This window comes from Aphidius gifuensis, linkage group LG3 (assembly GCF_014905175.1).
Source record: "Aphidius gifuensis isolate YNYX2018 linkage group LG3, ASM1490517v1, whole genome shotgun sequence".
Taxonomy (NCBI): domain Eukaryota; kingdom Metazoa; phylum Arthropoda; class Insecta; order Hymenoptera; family Braconidae; genus Aphidius; species Aphidius gifuensis.
The window spans coordinates 20,351,505-20,373,487 of NC_057790.1; the positions used below are offsets into that span (position 1 = coordinate 20,351,505).

General features: G+C 24.8%; 4 protein-coding genes across 14 annotated transcripts; 1 reads left to right on the forward strand and 3 right to left on the reverse strand.

The window, feature by feature from the left end:
* Nucleotides 1-559: 559 nt before the first annotated feature.
* On the reverse strand, nucleotides 560-4,620 carry LOC122852655 (zinc finger protein ztf-16-like). 6 transcript variants are annotated; one of them, XM_044152572.1, is made up of 6 exons: nucleotides 4,344-4,620; nucleotides 3,156-3,375; nucleotides 2,857-3,088; nucleotides 2,526-2,794; nucleotides 2,122-2,457; nucleotides 560-2,052 (listed from the first exon to the last, which is right to left on the reverse strand). In XM_044152572.1, the coding sequence occupies exons 2-6, from the start codon at nucleotides 3,332-3,334 to the stop codon at nucleotides 1,581-1,583; spliced, it is 1,488 nt and encodes a 495-aa protein (XP_044008507.1). In that variant the 5' UTR covers nucleotides 3,335-3,375; nucleotides 4,344-4,620; the 3' UTR covers nucleotides 560-1,580. The 6 variants fall into 6 exon arrangements, with proteins under 6 accessions (XP_044008507.1, XP_044008506.1, XP_044008510.1 ...); XM_044152571.1 differs by having other exon boundaries at nucleotides 4,340-4,605; XM_044152575.1 differs by lacking the exon at nucleotides 4,344-4,620 and adding an exon at nucleotides 4,062-4,204.
* Nucleotides 4,544-6,331, reverse strand: LOC122852659 (testis-specific serine/threonine-protein kinase 1-like). Its single transcript, XM_044152580.1, has 5 exons — nucleotides 6,087-6,331; nucleotides 5,726-6,029; nucleotides 5,107-5,666; nucleotides 4,941-5,033; nucleotides 4,544-4,863 (listed from the first exon to the last, which is right to left on the reverse strand). The coding sequence occupies exons 1-5, from the start codon at nucleotides 6,186-6,188 to the stop codon at nucleotides 4,786-4,788; spliced, it is 1,137 nt and encodes a 378-aa protein (XP_044008515.1). The 5' UTR covers nucleotides 6,189-6,331; the 3' UTR covers nucleotides 4,544-4,785.
* Nucleotides 6,332-6,407: 76 nt separating this feature from the next.
* Nucleotides 6,408-7,212, forward strand: LOC122851024. The gene is made up of 3 exons (XM_044150073.1): nucleotides 6,408-6,693; nucleotides 6,795-7,054; nucleotides 7,125-7,212. Exons 1-3 carry the CDS (start codon nucleotides 6,640-6,642, stop codon nucleotides 7,210-7,212), a joined length of 402 nt encoding a protein of 133 aa, XP_044006008.1. The 5' UTR covers nucleotides 6,408-6,639.
* Nucleotides 7,213-7,579: 367 nt separating this feature from the next.
* Nucleotides 7,580-13,759, reverse strand: LOC122852650 (liprin-beta-1-like). Of its 6 annotated transcripts, none has more exons than XM_044152563.1 (10): nucleotides 11,160-11,858; nucleotides 10,864-11,084; nucleotides 10,677-10,783; nucleotides 10,226-10,592; nucleotides 9,740-10,033; nucleotides 9,571-9,661; nucleotides 8,910-9,205; nucleotides 8,288-8,836; nucleotides 8,109-8,205; nucleotides 7,580-7,686 (listed from the first exon to the last, which is right to left on the reverse strand). In XM_044152563.1, the coding sequence occupies exons 1-10, from the start codon at nucleotides 11,245-11,247 to the stop codon at nucleotides 7,643-7,645; spliced, it is 2,154 nt and encodes a 717-aa protein (XP_044008498.1). In that variant the 5' UTR covers nucleotides 11,248-11,858; the 3' UTR covers nucleotides 7,580-7,642. The 6 variants fall into 6 exon arrangements, with proteins under 6 accessions (XP_044008498.1, XP_044008496.1, XP_044008497.1 ...); XM_044152561.1 differs by having other exon boundaries at nucleotides 9,466-9,661; XM_044152562.1 differs by lacking the exon at nucleotides 7,580-7,686 and having other exon boundaries at nucleotides 7,691-8,205.
* Nucleotides 13,760-21,983: the final 8,224 nt, after the last annotated feature.

The window sequence follows — 21,983 nt, forward strand, 5'->3', positions numbered from 1 at the left end:
TGTATACGTGGGCAGGGTGTGCACCTAAGGCTTTTTATTATTTTCTAAATATTATTAATTAATATATATATTTGCAAGAGAAAATTCATCATATTTCTGGTAAATTATAAATCATTTTTTTAACAATATAATTTTTCTTTGTAAACGTCATCACAGTGTAGATCGTTTTACCCTACTCAAACAATCCGGGCATGTTTATTTTTTTTAAATCAAACAATGGTCCATAAATTGTTTTAATTATAATTTTTTTTTTTTTATCATCTCAGGCACTTGTTGCTATTTTATTTAACACAAAAATATGATGAATGACCTGATAAGTCATGTAAAGGTTTCTAAAAAGACTCAATTATTAAGGTCACTGAATTTTTATAATTGTTTTTCTTTTATCCTATTGTTTATTATAACATTCTAAAATTTTAATTCATTTATTCTATCACGTTATTTAAAGTTCTGAGTGCCAAAAATAGTGGACAAACGATCCTGCATTAAAAAATAAAATAGTGTTTTTTCTTTTCTTTATAATATATTATAATTAATCTACCGAAATTACTTGTACTAGTTTTTAATTTTTTTTCTTTTCGATTTATGTCTACTTGTATTTTTTGTTTTTTGTTAATATTTTCTGGAATGCAAGATACAATAAATTACTTAATTAATAAATAAAATTTTTAACATTAAATATACATAATTGTTATGAAATTATGAACAATTAACACAGGTGTCAAATATTATTTATAAATTCTGTGATGAAAATTATTGTGTATATAAATTTGCTTTAATTTTTAAAATAAAATTTACACGTTTTATTTATAATTTTAGCGTGAATATTTCGTGTAAACATATATATTTTTTTTGTTTAATATTATTTCACGCGTTAATTTTTTTTTTAATACTCTTTTGTACAAATATTTATATATAAAATATCATAATAATGACGTTTACCCAGTTGATTTCCATTTATGCCAACAATTTTTTTTGTAATTTTTCTACAAGCCTTGCTAAAATTTATATTATCAATCGTGATCAATTTAAAAAAATACAATCAGCCATGGGCACTTTGTTTTTGTAAATTTATAACTTTCATGATTATTCTTCAAGAAAAAAAAAAAAATAAAATGTAAAATCTTAATTGTAAAAATTAACGAAAATATTGCAAATAAAAGTACTATGATGTAATTTAATAATTGACTTGCCATATCAATTATCATCACTTTTGTCTAATAAAATAAAATATGCTCCGAAATAAAAGAAAAAAAAAAAACCAAACGAAAGTACATGTGCATTACCAAGTAATAATTTAAAAGATAAATATTATTTAATTTTTTTTCTTTTCATTTTGATCAGTTGTAAAAACTAATTAGAGCTTGGAATATTCTGTGTGAAGCCCTCTGTGGACGGATCATAATTAATGAAAATTTACGGTGAAATAATCACGATGGACAATTGTGTATGTGAATGTTGGCAATAATTAAATTTTAGTATTATTTTTTTTCTATCAAAAAGGCACAATATTCAAACAGCAATAAGCTGCGCTCAATGATATTAAAGTGTTAAAAAATAATCAATTATTTTTTTTTTGTTCACTGATGACTTTTGCTCAATAAATGCGAATTAAATTGATACAAATTACAGCATTGTTCACCACAAATATTACATTTCCAAGGATTACTATCACTGTGACAACCCTTGTGTAAAAAATACAATGTCTGATCGGGAAATGTTATTCTGCAATATGTACATTGTAAACCACTTGTACGAGGATCCGGCCTCGTTGATGTTGCTGGTTCACCACGTAAATTACCCGTTACAATACCATTTGTATTATTATTACAATTATTACTATTACTATTATTATTATTATTACTAGTGTTTGTTAATTTACGTCGTAAATCATCACGAAGTAAAGATTTTAATGGTGATACCTTAATTAATGATGGTAACAAATGATTGCTTGATGTTGCTGAATTATCTTCATGACCATTACTATTTGGTTCTTGTTTTATTGGTATTAATGATATTGATGGTGTTATTGAATCCTCATTGCCACCAATACTAAAATTTAAAAGGATTATTTAAAAAATTATACTATTATTTTATTATTATTGTTTTAATTTTAATTACCGATGAATTGTTGTACTGTTTATTGGCAATTGATGATGACTACTACTTGGTGCATTACTATTGCTATCAGTACTTTGTGGTGAATTTGGATCATCACCATTTAATTGTACTGGACTTGAATTACGTTGTCCATCATTATGTTCAGTATATGGTATTGATATTTCAACATGTGGTGTTAAAAAATGCATTGGTGGTGTTGCATTATCAGCTGAACGATTACCAGTACTATCACCACTGTCTGATAATGTTGCTGATGGCATTGCTTCACCTGATGTACAACTATTTATCAATGATGTTGAACTATTTGGTCCTGGATTATCAAGATCTATTCCATGTCTAAATAAATTATTTAATTTAAATTAATAAATCATTTAAAATACAATTTATAATAAAAATTTTGTTACCTATTAAAAAAATGTAATCGTAAACATTTCATTGTTGCTGCACGATAGTTACATAGTGGACATGATTTAACCATATCATGTTGACCAACATGTTCATTTTGAAAGTGTGCCCTCATTGCAATTTGTCTTTGAAAACCTCGATTACAAATTGGACAATGATATGGCAATGTTTTTGAATGAGTTGTAAAATGTTCAGCAAGATGATCTTTACGAAAAAATCTTTTTTGACATACTCGACATTCATATGGCTTAACACCAGTATGTCGCATCTGTTGATGATTAAAATAAACAATTATTATTTATATTTTTTAAAAAAATATGATTATTTTACCTTGTGACGTCGCATATTTGCACCATTTGAAAATTTCATATTACAAACATCACATTCAAACATTTTTCTATGTGAACGATGTCCAGATTGACTATCATCAGCATCATTATAATTATCGTTATTTTCCATACCTTCAGTACTTTCACGACCTTCAATATTTGATGTACATTTTTCTTGATGTGTACAAAATGCTGTTTTATTCATTGTTTCATAATTATCACATTTATCACATCTATAAATTGACAATTTAAATGATTAATTATTGAAGTTTATATTTGTTTTTTTGATAAATAATTTACCTGAATACAGAACTAGCTCCATCACCACTGTCATAATTTGTATTAAGTCCAGTATCGTTATCAGGATCATGTGTTTCGTCCTCTTTATTATTTGATGATTCACCAGGTTCAATTTTTGCTGAGGAATTTGAGTCGACCTCGTTATCCCCACTTCCACCATCAACTTCAACATCAGGCATTATTTTGTCCCTCTAACTATCTTTTGGTTCCCTCATTTACTCTACATTGGAAAATACATGTTAAATAAAATAATATAAACACTATCCAACACTCACACACACACTATATTTTTTTTTTTTTTAAATGTTATTCGATATTGCAGTAATAAAATATATATAGGCTATATAAATATATAATAAATAAGTAACCTCACTTGTCGAAGGAAAGTCAATGTACGTCACTTAAAAATTATTTCGAAACGCCATGCTCCAAATAAAAAATAAAAAAAACACCTCAATGTATTTGGAGCACATATACTTGCAAATCAGATCACGGGATATATGTATATTTTTATTTTTTATTGTTATTATATTGTGTAAATAATTTGTATTATTATTCCATAAATAAAATACAAAAAAAAAAAAAAAAAGAAAGTATTGTTGTTACGAAATTATCATTTTTTTTTTTTCGATTAAATTAAATTTATTTATTTATTGATAAAAAAAATTATAAATAAATTTGACTTTTGTTTATTTATAAATTGAATGTGCTATTTTTTTTTGTAAATATAATGGCAAATTGTTGGTCACTCAGTTGTTGTTATTGTTGACTTAACTAGAAATAATATTTCTATAAAAAAATTAAGATAAAAAAAAAAATGGATAAATGTTTGTTTGAAACTTTGAAAGTCAGGTATTTAAGAGTTTACTTGTCAGAGCAAGGTGCAATGTATACAGGGGGTATTACCCAATCCTGTGAAGATTACGGCATAGAAACACCTGGTGGGTAAGATCGCAATGCCAGAGTGCATTACACTTTGTCCCAGTTTTCTACTAAAAAACCATCACGAATGACGTAGCTTTTCGCGGCTTTTCTCTCCCGTAAATAATAATAAAAATAATAATAATAATTGTACTAATTAATTGTTATTGTTTTTTGATTATTTTGTTTTTAATATAATTAGTCAATTTTATTTTTTTATTTTTTTTATTTAATGACACAATCAAAGACACAATAATACTTACGTACATTTACTTGAGCTGTTACACAGATAAATAATTCATTCCAAAGACTGATTAATTTGTATTTTTTTTTTTTGTATATTAAATCGTAACACTCCCCAATCACCTCATTCCAGAGACACCTCTTTTTTAACACAATTGTCAACGCATCCTTTCGTTTTATTATTATTTTTTTTGTCTTTCTCCTTTTAGCTTAATTATTTATTGTTTTTTTTATTCCTTTTTTCTTCTTTTTTGTTCTTTTTTCAACACTGGACACACATACACACACACACACCATAAATAAAATGTAACGGAAGTTGAAGGAAAAGTAGAATTTTTTTATTTTTTTTTTATATTTTCCGCCATTTTTATAAATGGCGGTTGATATTAAAAAAGCGCGCTAATTTTTAAAACTTGAACAAGTAAAAATATAAATAAATTTTGGATTAGAAATTTTTTTTTTTTATTTATATATAATTTGGTATGTCAGGAATTGTTGATGTTATATTTTTTGAATAATCAGAAATGAGTTCAGCTGTATCACGCTGTTAAAAAAAATAATAATTAAATGAAAAAAAAAAAACATTGTAAAATAATTATTTGTAGAAAATAAATATTATACCCTGATACTTGGATTTTTGATAATTGTTACTTCTTGAGCTTCAACAAATCCACTGATAGCTGGATGTTCAGCAGCTGCATCATGATGAAAAACCTATTGTCCATAAAAATATTAATTTTAACAAATTTTAATTAAATAAAAATGAATTATTTAGTATTATTATTACTGATTTTTTATTATTTGTATGATCCTTTTTTTTTTCACGTTCATTAATAGCATGATTAAGTGCAGCTTGTTCAACATGTGTCATAATAACAAGCCTTGGATCCATAGCAATCCAATTACACCGAACAATTTGATCAATTTTCCATCTTTTATTACAATCAGGAAGTAACATATTTGTAACAACTTTTTTAACTTGTTCACTTAATGTATCAATAATTTTTCTTCTAAATTTCCATCGACAATTAGTTTGTAATTCATATAGTTTTTTTAAATTTGTTTCATCAAATGGCATTGCTTTATTTAGCATTATATAAAGTATAACACCAAGTGACCAAGTGTCTGATAATTTTGGATTATATGGTGAACCACGAAGTATTTCTGGTGCTGCATACATCAATGATCCACAAAATGTATCACTCAATATTTTTTTACCTCTTGCATCAACAACATAACGTGAAAATCCAAAGTCTGTTATTATGACATTTAAATGTTCAGTTATCAATACATTTTCACATTTAATATCACGATGAGCAATATCAAGTTCATGAAGATACTGTAAACCTTTTAAATAATAAACTTTTTAACATAAAAATTATTCATTTGTTATTTTTTATAAATACCTAGAGCTAATTGACGAAACCAAATTCTCGATTGTGTCTCACTTATTGGACCATGTTTTAAATTATAATCAAGAAGATTTCCCTTTTCAGCAAATCTCATGAAAATAAAATATCTTGCACGTCTTTTAAATATACTGTGTACATGAATTAAATATGGATGTTTTAATTGTTCCAAAATATTTAATTCTCTTGGTAAAAATTTTTTAACAAAATCTTTTGGGGCTTTTGTTGTATCAACAATTTTACATGCAAGTTTTACCTCACGTTCAGAATCATTATCTGGTCTGTATTTAGCTAAATAAACCTACTTAAATTATTAAATAATAATTAAATATTTATAAATTAATTACTAAAAATTTACCTTGGCAAATGATCCTTCACCAAGTTTTTCTAATACTTTATAACCACGTGCTTGAAATACTTTTTCTTCTGATGGGCTTTGATTGATTTCTAGCTGCGACATATGACATCGTTAAAATAAATAAATTTTTATATATAATTAAATAATAAATAACAAATAATTTTAATCAACTAATTTTGTTGCATATTTTAACGAAATATATCAAGAAATAAAAAATAGTAAAATTGGTTAAAAAACAAATGAATTGTATTTTTGAATTTAAAATAATAATAGTAATGAAATTTATAAAAAATTTATAATGTCTATGCATATATGAAAAAATTGATTGGTTTAATTAATTCATGATTGATTTAATTAAACTGAAATATCCTATATTTATCTCACCCTCGATTGAACATTAAAGATAACGAGTTAAACTCGTGTGTTGGGTTTTTAAATCGATACTTGCACGTAGGAATACGTTATTGCAAATTGAAAAAAGATAAAAAAAGAAAAAGTTATAATGGTCAGTTTGATGTGAGACTTCTACGTTGCTTGATTTTATATTTTTTTCATGATGATGATTGAAAATACAGACGAGTTACCAGGTCATCTTATAATCAGTAATGTAAATTGTATTTTTTCATTTGACTAATTAATAATTTTTTTCACTAATACAACAAGTAATTATATTTAAATTGTTTTACATTTTTAAATAATTCATATCAGGTTGAAAAGATTATCAGAAATCGATGGCAAACAATAAAAAACACAACAAGATATGGCTGGTTAACATCGTACTATCAGTGTTCACAAATAAATTTAATAAATGCAGAATCACTTGTTAATCTTGCTATTAAAGTTGGTAATGATAATTGTAATATTGTCGTTAAACAAATTAAACAAATAACAAGTGATGTACATCCAAATAAAATACCAATTATCGCTGAGGCATTACTATCAGAAATGTACACAATGATTCTCATTGAGTAAGTCAATAAATAACAATATTATATTACAATTAAATATTCTAATTAATTTCTTTTTATAAAAAAATAGACAGAGGTCAAAAAAATCAACTTGGACAAGTGAAAAAATTCAAGCCAAAGAACCAAGTGTCTTTACAATTTCAAGCAGTATATTTTGAAAAAAAATTAATATAAATTTTTACATCATTGTTGATTAAATATTTCAATATTTATAATTATTTAAACACACTTGATTAATATTAAAAAGAAAATATATATAATATATTTTTTTTAGGCACTCATGATTTATGAATTAACAATTTATAATTCAAATATTTAATTAATAAAAAAAAAAAAATCATTTTGCCTGTAATTTATATGCTAGAATGCAATTATAATATATTGTCGCGCACTTGATTATAATAATGGTAACTTGTTAATAATTATTTATCGTCGTAATACATGATTCTTTGTTTTATTTATTTTTTCAATCAACAAATATTCCTGGTCCCCATATTGTTTTAAATTTTTTTCATATTTATTCTCTTTTTTTTTTCAACAATATTTATCCAGTTTTATTTTAAACAAATATTTCTGTTATTTTTTTTTTCATATGCATCCAATGATTCTTCTGTGTTCTACAACTTCTAAATCTGAAATATTAAATTTTTTTTTTTTACAATTAAAATGATTATTCAATTAATAATTGTTATATATTTTTTTTTTGTTTTGTTTTTAAAATGACGATTATGAACTAGTTATGGCTTTAATGATTTGTTATTTAATAAATATAAATTAATCATTAAAAGCTGGTAAAAAAAGCTAAAATACATTAAGCTCAATTTGTTTTTTGATGAATTAAATTTTCTAAAACAATATTAAATTTAATTTTAAATGATATTAATGGTTTTTTTTTTCTATCGCATTATTTGTGCTATATGGCATCGTTAGTCGGTTAGATTAACACATGTTAATTGCTATTAATAAAACCCATGACACTTGTTGTTATTTAACAATTGTTAAACTGAATTTAAATTAGGACTGCCAGGTGTTGATGAGGTTGTTGATGGTGTACCTGGTGGTGATGATTCTAGTGGACAAACTAAGTTTGCATAGTCAATTTCATTTTTGCTTTTTTTACGTTTCAAGGTAAATTGTGATTTCTTTGGTGCCTGTTATTAAAAATAAAATAAAAATTATAATAAAATATTTAAAAAATAAATAATATTATATATTGATAAATAATAAATTTACTTTTAGACGAGCAGTAAGTGTTAATGGAACAAATCCAAATGTATTTTCTGATTCTCTTTTGTGTTGTACAACTTCTCTGCCAAGAATTTGATTAAAATGTGTCGTTAAATGTCGTCGAAGAAGTGTTTTTGATGGTGGAATACTCAATAAAGTTGCAAGTAATTCAGAAGTAAATCTACCATCATGTATCATAAGTCCACCATGAACACCAGATCCTCTCATATTGGGTGCATACTCAGCTAAATCAACAACTCTCAGCCATTCCATTACTCGATGATTTGTCCACATGGCAACATTACTACCATCAGCTCCATCACCATTTGCTGAACGACGCTCTAAATTATCAAATTCAAAATTTAATTCACGAAGTATTTGTATACCACGACGTAAACTGACTGCATGAAGAAGAGCAGTTACTCCAAGACTCATTAAATCATCTGTTGTTAATCTATGAAGAACACGTCCATCAATTTTTGCATTATGAAATGATTCTTTATGCTGTGGAAGACCAATGTCATCAAGCCAACGTAAAACTGCTCCATTATCCATCTTTAAAATTATTAAAAAAATTTTATTTTTTACCTTTATAATTATTTTATTAAACAACAAATTATTCAACTACCTTTTCTGATCCTAAAAATCCAACTCCATTACATCTTTCACATTCAATAGCATAAAGCATTTTTTTTCTATGTAAAGTATTTTTAATATCAAGCTCTTTTTCAATTTGATGATTTGTTGATTCAAGAAGTTTTTTTCCAGTTGCACCCCAACGTCTTAGCTCTGGTGCATATGACTCAAGTCCCAATCTACCAAGCCATTCTTCAATTTCTTCCATTGATAATTCACTCAATGATTTTGGTGGAATAACTTTTTCAGGTATTTCTCTTTCATTTATCACTATCCTTTCTTCTTCAGCTAAACATGAAAATAAAATTAATCAAGAAAATTGATTTATCATTAACAAATTAGTCAATTAAATTCAACATGCAATTAAACTTGAAAAAATAACCAGGCGTTGTTATTACATTCTGGTATTAAAATTAATTATTTAATTGCAAACGAATAAATGATATTATTTGAAGAATATATGTAAATTATTTTTTGAAATGGGAATATAAAAAAAAAAAGCCAGACAAGATGCCAGTAGGTTGCAGAAAACTTTACGTGTTGTGAACCTAGTACTGGTGCCGATAGGCATCTTGCTGAAGATCCCCTGACAGCCAATGGAACCGTTGTTTGTGCATCTACATAAGACATTTGTTGATGATGAAAAACCTTACCAAATGCAACAGCTCTTTTTGTTGTTGTTGTTGTTGTTGGTGGTCTTGGTAAACTGCAATATTGTCCAGCATGTCTACTGAATTTTTCTCCCTATTTAATACCAAAATTTAATTGTCAATTAATTGATTATAAATTAATTAAATATATATATATAATTTTTTTAATTACATTATTTATCGTTGATGCATTGTGTAATGCTACATTTTCATGTTCTAAACTTGCTTGTCGTAATTTCATTTCAGAAAGTGTTGTTAAAAGTTCAAGTTTTTGAGTTTCCAAAGCACTTCTTGCTAGTACTTCCTTTTGTATAACTTCTTCCATTTGTCTCATTGTGTCTTTTTTATCTTGTAATAAATTTTCAAGTTCAATTATTTTACTTGATTGTGCTTCAACTTGTTCTGATAGTACAGATATTTCCATATGTAAACCAGCTCTTTCATTTTCCAATTTTCTTAAACGTTCCTGTAATCAAATTACAAGCCAACAAATTAAAAACGCTGCTTGATAAATAAAAAAAGATAAATGATTAATAAACAAGGTTTATAATAAATTAATAATAACACAATATTTATTATTTGTTTTTATTATCTTAAAAAATATAAGCGGGATGTCTTTCTTTTATTTTTATGATGACACAAATGAATAAAAAAATACCTCAGTGTTATTATTATTGCAGTAATTAACATGAGGATTACTGCCATAGTGACACTGAAATTGTTGCAATGAACAATAATGAGGAAGACCAACAGAACGTGGTAGTTGTTGTTGTTGTTCTCTGTCACAATAAAGTAAATCACTTTGTGATCTTGCACGTTGATCACGATCACTTCTATTTCTCAATCTACGTCTTCGTCTATCAAGTGAACCACCATTGCATTTATTACCAACTGCATTATTACTATTATTGATATTAATATTTTTTGAATTTTTCGAAATTTCTTTAATTGATTTATTTTGTGATTGTTGAATTACATGACGATGATCATGTGAATAATTTTCACAAATTGAACGACATGATTCTCTGAGAAAATAAAAAAAATAAAATTAATTTAAAAATAAATTTACTAAATGGAAATTATTTAAAAATATATTTTTATATTTATACCCAAGTTGGAGTAATGGTGCCAAGAGAGCAGCATTTGAAGAAGCTGAACAAATATTAGGAACATTTCTTTGAAGCTGTATTGATCTAGCGTAGCCCAGTAAACACGTCTGTTGATGAAAAAGTTTTTTTTTTTAAATGATTTTGATAGACAGATTTGATGAATATTTGATTGATAAAAATAAAAAACCTGGCATAGACAGCCTTGAGATCTACAAGCATCATGATGATTACCAGATGGATTTATAAAATCACCACCACTACATCTGTGCCTATGTTTACCAGAATAATCTTGTCCTTGTTCTGTTGATGTTGATGATGATTCTGTTGAATCATACACCTCTGAAGGCGTCCATCGACAGTCCCAAGGTTTAACTGTTGATGCTGAATTTGATGTGTCTGACATGGAATCTAAATTAATACATTAATAAGAAAAAATAAATATATCATAATATTTTTATTTGAGAAAAATAAAACCAACAAAACCTTTTGAAATACTTTTATTTTCTTCTTCTATAATTGGATCAAGATCTTGTCTTTTTCCACATCCATTGGTCCAGCTGTTATCTTCCATTTTAAATAATTTTAATTATTATTAACTTTTCACTATCACTTTTGATTAAATAAATTTTTTTTCCACAATCACTTTAACACATTTAATAAATAAAACACATTACTTAAAATATTATTTTAAAAAAAAGATAAGTAAACCTTTTATCATCACTTTGTTGAATAATAAATAAAAAAATTTGTGGTAAACCGGCTTTTTAGAAATACAAATAAATCAACTTGGCAATTTGCCAATATAAAAAGAAAAAAAATAAAATAAAACAAACAAAGCCCAGGTGGAACAAATCAAATATTCGTTGAAGAAAAAATATATATTTTTTTTGATGACAATAGTTTATTAAAATTACGATCAAATTAACTAGGAGCAGGTCGTACAAATGTCGAGACTTTGAGGACGATCACGCGTCTCAGACTAAATATCTAAAATTAAACATGAAAAAATCATCGAGTTTTGTGTGTGTGTTATAAATAGACACATTAGCTATGTTGAACTCGGTTAAGATGAGTTTATCAACGCTGGGGACGATTTGTACATTTTTTTTCAAGAATAAAAGCCAAAACAAGAAGAAACGAAAAAAAAATAAATGAAACATATTTTACATGACCAAGTGGTTAAAGTTAAAGTTTCCTAAATTTAGAAAAAAATTCAAATGCACTATCAGCATTAACACATTTACTAAATAACAAAGAATTGTTAAATCGAAAAAATTTTTTCGATCGTAAATTTTTTAATTATAATTTTTAAATAATCAAAAATATTTAAGAATTTTTTTTACATTTATTATTTTTAATTGGACTAAAAATCATCCTCATAATTTATAAATTAAATAAAAATTTAAATTTATAAGAAAAAAATATTATCATGTTGATAAACAAACTGATGGAATTATTATTTTTTTTATTCATTACTATTAGATTGAAATAAATTGCTTCCTACAATTCAATAAATTGACCTTAATTAGAACAAACTTCTCAATATCGAATAATTTTATCAAACAGAAAATACTTTATTTTAAAAAAATTTGACATTGATAAAATAATCAATAGCAAAGGTAAAAAAAAAAAGCTCTACTTCCGATGATGGTATTGAATATTTAATTAAAATTATCAACGAGATTGAAAATGTAATTACATTGATAACAAAAAAGAAACTTTTGTTGAAAAAAAAAAAAGTTGATGGAATGATTAATTTCTTCCTGATAATATTATTATAAAATAAAAATAAAAGAAACTTACCGGTTGCATCCATTGCAGTAAAATATCGATTGACGTTGCATCTGGAGGTGGTGGTAAGGATGATGATGTTGATGAATTTTTAATAGCAGCAATAAGTATTTTTGTTGCATCTTTTATTGAATCTTTTGAATCTGTTGATCCACCTTCTGGTGCTTCAGCACATGCACCTAAATACAATTTTAAAAATTCATTGAGCTAAATAAATGAGCAAATTGAAAATTATAATTACCAGATAATATTCCGTCCATTTGAAGCAATGCAGCCTCCAGCATTTTACTTGCCTCTGTTGAATTTGTGGCAAGGAATGTCGTTGATTCGCCTCTCTCAGTTGAATTGTCTACCTCACCTTTTCCCATTGCAAGTATCTGAAATTAAAAAAAGATAAAAATATTATTTATTGCATGAAAAATCATTAATTATTTAGGTCAAATTTTTTTTTTCATATATTTTAATGCCCCTCCCAATTATTATTAATTATAATTTGTCAAAAAAAAAAACATACTCATGGACCACATGATTTACGTGATTTTATTTACAAAATATAAAGACAATTGTATATGATTATTTTATCTAGTTGTATAGTTGATTAATCAACAGGTATTTGTGTGATGAAAAAAAAACCCCACCCCATTTTATCCCCCACGCCATTTTCAGATATCAATTGACACTTGTTGCACATGTTATTTTGGATTTTAAAAAAGAAATTATTTTTATGTAATTGATCCTTACCTTAAGACATTTGATAATTGTTTTTGTTTTTTTTTTTTTTCAATGAAACTCCAGGGGATGATGTGAAGCCGGTCAGAAAAATAATAAAAAAATGTCACTTTTTTTTATGTTTAATTATTTAAAAAAACAAATTGGGTTATGTTTTTTAATTTAAGTTGATAAATTAATAAAAAAATTAACTGTTGGATCAATTGAGTAATTGATAATAAACACAAATTAATTATTAATAATAATGTAAATATTTTTGTTGTTGTTTTCACGGAGTTATCGACATCGAGTTACTTAATAATTACGTAAAAAAATATTTATTATCCACTTGTATCGTCAACAAATTGGCCAATTTGTTTTATTATTTTTTTATTCGAGATTGTTGTTAATATTGATGATAAACAAAAGCATATGTTGAAAAAAAATGGCGACACTTGTTTACATTTTTTTTTATTCACAAACTTATGTGAAATAAAAAGTTAAATTTCTTTAGGAAAATTAATTTATTATAAAATTTTTTAACATATAACACGTGATTTATATTATAAAAAAAAAAATAATTTATTTCGCTGTTATCAATGGCATTATTATTGTCATTTGTCATCTAAAACGTAATTCACGAGCACCGGATACTCAAAATGAGTTGGAAAAATATGAAATAAATATAAGATTATAATGACAATAACTTAAACTGACTGAAACCTTGACTAGTACATGTATTTAATATTAAATGAGAGATTAAATTATACACGGTAGAGAGGTTATGAGTGTTAAAAAAAAAGACAAGCTGTAATTAGAAAATTACATTTTTTATTTAAAGATATTGGTGAGAGATTGTATTGCTGGATTACTTACAAATTTATCAGTAAAACATTTCCAAGCAATTAAAGGTAAAAAAAATGATTTATTTTGTATTAAACTTGTTAATTACTAATGTAATAAATTATGATTATTATTTTAGGTGAATTAAATAGAGCTGTTTGTTGGTATTTAACTTGTGATAGATATTGGGAAAATACAAAACGTAATCAACGTCACACACCTTGGTATCTTCTTGTGACATTTTCATTATCATCTGGTATATCAGCATGTTACTAGGTTGTTTCACTTCTTCTAAGGTAAATTTAATCTAAATATAATTTTAAAAAAAAATAATTTATAAAATATTTATTGAAAAACATTTTAGTTCAGGTGATGATGATTGCATTGATGCAATTGAAGACAATCAAAATTATCATGATATGATATGCATAATCGACCAGTATTATCATCATCATAACAAAATTTGAACCACATCAACTAGCTGTTATGGAAGTTACTATTAATCCAGACTACATTATATCAGCAAGTGAGGATAAAACTATAGCAATTTAGGATCTAAGAATGAGACTTACAAAAAAAAAAAAAAAAAAAAAAACAGAAACAGTATAATTTAAAAAACAGTAATCCAATGACTTATTCATTGTCAATCTCTTATTTAGATGTCAGTAGGTCAAGTAAAATGTATTAAATCATCACAAGTAAAACAACAAGACTAATTTATTATTTTACAATCAAAAATTGTTAATTTTTATATGAATCATGATAAACCTCTAGCTTTGTTACAACTTGCAAAAGAAATATTAAATGTTGTACTTAGTTTGCCGACAAAAGAAGAAAGTAATCCACAATGTCCAACAAATTAAATAATAAATTTAGATGATTCATTTGTAAATTAAATAACGACAAGTCATCATTTTAAATTGTTATTTTATAATTAATATCAGTGGATTACTTTTTTAAATAAAAAAAATATATATAAATAGTTCGTAGAAGTTAAAGATAATTTAAACTAAGTATTTTAAAAGATAATTTAATATAAAATTATATATAAAAGCTAACAACAAATTATGACATCATGATAGTGTTGCAATCAGTCAAAATTATAAATTTATAAATAAACATTAAAAAACATCTAAAGTTTAAAAGTAAAAAATTCTAATCAAAGAAAGATTTAATAAAAAAAAAAAAAAAATTAAATAAACACACGTTCATTGTTGAATAAAAGTATATAATTAAAATCTTGTTGTTGTTGTTGTTCAACTGTTATCAAAATGAATTAGTTGATAATAATAATTTTTATGTTTTCGTTTCATCTAGAAATATAATGAAAGTTTATTAAATAAAAACATAAAATCGACAAATACTCTTGTTCAGGAATTTTTATATTACTTTATTACTCAATATTTAATACTAAATATTAATCAATTGTTGCAGGGGGAAAAAAAAAAAAAAATAAGGGAAAAATTAAAAGCGCAAAAAAAAAAAAAAAAAAAAAATCCTAATTACAATTTAATTTAATTTTTATTGCTTTTATTTATATTGATTGATTATTATTTTATGTAATAAAAATTATCATTTTCTCGTAAAATAATTAAGTATCAGAATATTTTTTTCAATAAACAAACAAATGATTTATAATTTAAATAGTATATAATATATTAATTGTAAAAAACATGTATATAATAACTGTAATATATGTTATAAATTATAATATAATAATAATTATAATAAAAAATTGATGCTTAACAAAAATATCAAATTTATAATTGTATAAAATTTATCTAATCTACAATAATAAAATCTAATCTGATAATAAAAAAAAACATAAACATAATAAATCGAAAATTTTAAATATACGCGCCTACACTTGACGCCATCTTGCCTCTCATGAAGAATATTACAAACTAAAATTTCCTAAAAATTTCAGTTGTAATGTTGGTACCTTAATCTGCAATATTTCCACCACGGCTTTGCTCTGAAATTTTAACATTGCGTGTCTGGACTGTACCGACTGTACCGACGAGGACAACACGACTACCATTGAGTTTTCTCTCGGCGACACGGAGTTCGGCTGCCAGTTTATTATATTTCAGTGGAACATACACGAATGCTGTGCCGGTGTTACACCACGTGCTAAAAAGTTTTCACTCGTGCTTTTTTGCTAAAAAATAGTTAAAATTCAACAGTTAATCCTTACTTAAAAAAAAAAAAAGAAGAAAAATCATAAATTACTATTAATAAATATTAAAAATTAAAACATTAAAAATGTCTGTGAATGAAGTTTCATTACCAGCCTTAAACGATGAAATAACAAAGGTTAGTTTTAAAATACAGTTTTCAAGTAAAAAATTAATATTAAATTAGCGTTGTTGATTTTTTTTTTTATTTTGTTTATTATTATTATTATTAATATTTTCATGATTTTCTTTTAGATTGACTTTGTTAATGATGATTGTTTGTCTATCATATTCAAGTATGTGCCATCACGTGAAAGACCAAAAATTGCATTGGGTACGCTACAATTACAATATCAATTTATATTCATTCAAAAAAATTATTTATTGATTTTTATTTATTTTAATTAATTTATGTTTTAGTGTGTAAAAAATGGAAAGAAATTCTTCGATCATCGTGGGGTGATGTTAAAAAACTGAAGTTTACGTACTGGAGTTACAACAAAAATTGTCTAAATAAATTTGCCAACATACGTCAAGAATTTTGCTTCGTCTATTCAATGCTATATAATTGTGGCAAATTTTTAAACGAATTAGACTTAACTGCCTTCTGTCATAGAACAGCATTGCCAATTGTTAACAACCATTGTCGCAACGTCATGATTTTACGAATAAGATGGGTTTTTTCTAACAAAATAGTTAGATTTAACAATTACGCTTTATCAAATTTATCAAATCTTAAAACATTATCCGTTATTTTTCAAGGATATGAACATCAATATATTCCGACTGAATTTATTGATTCACTCAATAATGTTGCAAAGTCATTAACTGATTTAATTATTGCAAATTGGCGAGATTATATTCCATCATCTGGATTTTTTCCAGAAGAAAAGATTCCCGTAAGTTAAACTTTATATCTAGTACAAAAACATATAAAAAAATCTTTTCATTTTTTAATTTTATTTTAACATATTTTTATAAATAATTTCAGGTACTTGGTGAACTTAAGGCTCTAAAAAGACTTGAAATTGGAGGAATTGATAACCCTGAAAAAATTTTCCATTATTTGAAAAGCAACAACCATGAATTATCCGTATTATTCAATTATGATATGATGGCAGCAGTCCCTGGTATACTTGACCTAAAAGAGATCAGAACTTTGAATTTACTAAATTTTAGCTATATAACTGATGAGGTTTTATATACAGTCGTAAACACAATGGAAAATCTCTCCGATTTACAGTTCAATGGAGAGTACATAACTAATGATGGAATAGTATCAATTTCGAATATTAATAATTTACGTAATCTTGATATATCGGGAAAAAATGATAAAATTAGTGACTCATTAAAACTTTTAAAAAATTTAAAATTATTAGAATTGCCTAATGTTACAAAAACTACCGATGATATAATAAGTGCTGTACTTGAAAATTCACCAGAACTTTATTTATTACATATTCCAGAATCAGCCGCAACTGTTCAGTTTTTCAAAACAGCTGCGAATATATTAAATACACGTGAACAACGTTTGGCTGTAAAGGTTCCTTTTGATTGTGATTTCGAAGAATATGCAACCAAATATTTGGAAATATTAAGAGCGCCAAAAGAATATTGCCCATCATTTAACTCATGGTTATTAAACATGGACGGTTTCGGGATTATACAAAAATAAAATGATGGGAAATAAAATGATTATATTAACGTATCAATTCTTTTTGATGCTCTTTTTTTTCCTAAATATTTAAAAAACAAAAATTATTATTAGTATTGGTTGTTTAAAAAATAAATTTATATTTAATTAATCAAAAATAAAGAATAACCTGTTAATTATTTTATAAAATTATTTAGTATCATACTATACTACATACATACTATTGCAGCTTCATCTTTTTTCATCTTCAAGCTCAGGCATTACATGTACATAAATATTGTAATGATTTAAAGAAAAAATTAAATTTGTCAAATGACATTTATTACTATTATTGACTTATTTTTTTATTTCAAATAAAATATATTTCCCACGTGTATGCTTCAATTTTTAATTACTTAATCAAGTTTACAAATATATATCATATACTGTATCTATTTATAATTAAAATATTTTGTAATGAATTCGTAATAAAATACGATTTACATTTTTTATTTGTAATGATACCACTCACCGATTTAACAGCAATAGATATTTAACTTTTCGTAAATAAACATACAAATTTCAGGAACTTTGACATTATTTATTTTTGTCAATTTTATTACTTTTATCTTTTTGAAATTAATTAAACTGTATATAACTCGAAGCAACAATCAATTGTATAGCATCGAGAATATAAAAAAAAATAATAATCGTTGAATCATTGCACTTGATAAAACTATACATCTATTTTCTGATATATGGATAGTTTTTAACGAACTAAAATTTTTTTAGCATTTAATTTTGTTGAACAATTTTTAAAATAACATTTATTATCATCCATAACCGGAAATATGGTAGTTGGTGTATATAAAAAAAAAAAACAGCTATTAAAAAAAAATGATAAGTTTTACATTGTCAAGTATATTAAATGATTTGTTTAAAAAAATAACAATGAAAAACTTGATTAAAAATCAAAATGAAAAAATAATAATTTTGGGAGAATTATTATTGCGTTATATTCTGATTAATTTTTGCCATGGTCGATTGGTATGTGTATATAATTAATTGTTGATTATTTTTGTGTTTATAATAATTATTATATTTTAAACAAAATTTAACAGTTCTTAGTTCAAGATATATTGAATGGTCAACGGCCATGTTACTATTTAAAATTTAAATCGTTTTTATAATTGCATTAAATAATTTTTTGGTATTTAGCAAAATGGGATAGTTTAGAAATTAGAATTCCTTTTTTTTTTTGTATTTACTTATCATCCACTTGGTCTTGTCTATGCAAGCTCAGCAAGCATTCTCCCTTTAAAAAAGAAAATTAAAAAACGAAAAGTCAGAATCAACGCGATACAAGAGTGAAGCTTAATTAAAATAATCTACAAATATTATAAATGATCTATTAATATATCAATAAATATTTTCATCAAATATTATTTTTTTTTAAAAATTTTTCGTTAATTTAAATATGAATTTTTTATTTATTTTTTAAAAATCATTATTTTCTTTTGTACACGTAATTTTTTAGCACCACTAGTAACGTTGGACTCGCGTTAACAGGTGTTGACTTTTACGTATACATACATTGACTTTATACTATTTTTTTTTTTTTTTTTTAGTAAAATTATTTTTTAATTAAATTGGACGAAGCCTAGATATTCTCTTCTTTCGTTAATTCCAGCTAAGCGTTTCCATAATTTTGCTATGAAAAAAAAAAATATATAAAATTATTTAAATTACACACAAGTTTTTCATAAAAAAATAAATAAAAATTTACTTGTTATATGAATATTATTTTAGTCTTATTGATTTATATTATGCACACGTTTGGGCTAGTCCCATTATTTACTTGTTATACGAATATTATTTTAGTCTTATGATTTGTATTATATTATCCCTTTTTGCTAAATTACATTTCCCATGTAATTTTACACTGTACCCCTAAAATGGCACTAAGTGCTGCTGGGTTATTAATAAATAAATAAATAAATAAAACATATTAATAAGATAATAATAAGATATAAGATATTTCTTTTTCGTTATTATTTTGTGTAGATATATATTATTTATGATATTTTATATCATATCTACGTAAAAATATTATTTATAATTATTTGTTTTTACGAAATTCATATATGATTATTATTATTATTTAACATTAAAAAATGGCTTGGAATTTTTATTTTTGATTACCCTTTCATAGCATTCACATTTTAATAAGAAAAAAAAATTATCAACATAATGGAAAATGTATATTATTTGAGTGATAATTTATCAATTTATTTATAACAAATACATTTAAAAGAAATATTAATAATATCAATGAAGCAAAATTCGTTTATGATATAATTTTTTATATTTTTGATTGATTTTATTTCGACATTTAATTATTTTTAATATTATTTTTCTATTTGGTTTTCTAAAAAGTGATAAATATTTGTCAAAAATATTTGTTTGAATTGGAAAATTTACACTTTTATATTTTATGCTTATCTAGTTTTAGTTAAAGGATATAAATCAAGAAATTGGAGTAGATTTTTTTTTTATTTTTACCGATTTGTATAGACGTACACTTTGCACTTGCTATATTTTTTTTTTAACACTCAGATGTTCAGGATATAGTCAAGTCAAAAAGTTCTACGCGATTACTCTCACAAGTACTTGACAGCTTGAAGACTCAACGACTTGACGAAACATTCATGTGTACGTATACAAATAAACTTGCCTATTTACTTGTCGTTGCATTGTACTATTATCTAAAAAAGTTGAAATTTATTTAGAATCGCTCATCTTATGTATCGCTTAGTTTATGCATCGATTGGGACAAGTCATAATAATGTAATTGAAAATTTATTTTAATAAAAATAGATCGAATTTTATGAAAATAATTCTAATTGTAAAATCATTCTATATTTCATATAACTTTTTTGATTTTCATTATTTATTTATTATTTTTTTTATATAAGGTTAATATAAAATATTTTAAAAAAGTTATCTAACAGTACGAAACTGAATAAAGAATATACCATTATAACTACCCTCATACGTATTGCTTTGTAACTTAGCCTTTGTTTAAAACGTCCATAAAAGTATTTTAAAAAATGTTGTATATTTAATATTTAAAATTATCTGACATTGTTTTATATTATTGATTCGTTTTTCATTATTTATTTATATATTCTTTTTCTATCAGGTCAATATAAAATATTTAAAAAATTACCTAACGGTATAAACTTGAATAAAATATCTTCATTATTCTTAACTTCCTGGTGGAAATATTACTCTGGCATTACTCTGGCATTTCTCTGTTTTTGGCCCATTTCCAGAGAAATTACTCCGGTATGAGGTTGGTGGCGGAGAAATTACTCCAGCATGAAATTGATGGTGGCAAAAAATTGATAGCTGAAGAAAAAAAAGGATTGAATAATCAAATTAAAAAAAAGTATTGTAATTCATTCCAACTTGTTTTTTTTGAATGTTGCTCTAACTTCACTTTTTTTTTTTTTTTATGACAACCGCTCGGATGATTTAAAATCACCCGCGCAAACGGTGATTGGCTCTGGTAAACTCCGCCTTTTTTGGTTGAAATGATTTTTTACCGGTGAAAAATACGGTTAAAAATTCTAAAAAAATAAAACACCGGTAAATTAACAACCCTAATTTTTCAGTGAAAACTCTATGAGTTATCGCCAACAGAAAAGTCATAGGTTTCTTATGAAAAATCGGTATCCAATTGACCTCGTGAAATAATAACATTATATTGATGAAAAATTAAATTGAATATTGTTCATAATAAAAAAAAAAAAAAAATTGAATATTGTTTTTTGCAAAATCTTCTCTTTTTTTGATTAACTAATTATTACAAGATTGTTATTCGCCAAGGCCGGTAGATGAACAGTTGACCACCCAATATTTAATGCTAAAATTTAAATACAAAAAATAAATAAATTCAACAACAATTTAATAGTAAAGTAAACGTCTTTTTTTTTTTATTTAAATCTCAATTACATTTGTTTTTTAAATGACAGTTTGTATACGTTTTGTTTTTTCTTGTACCTAGGTCAATTTGAACCATGCAAAATGGGGAAGAAAAAACAATCAATTATTTTTGTAACAAAATAAAAGAAATTTAAATTAAATAGATAA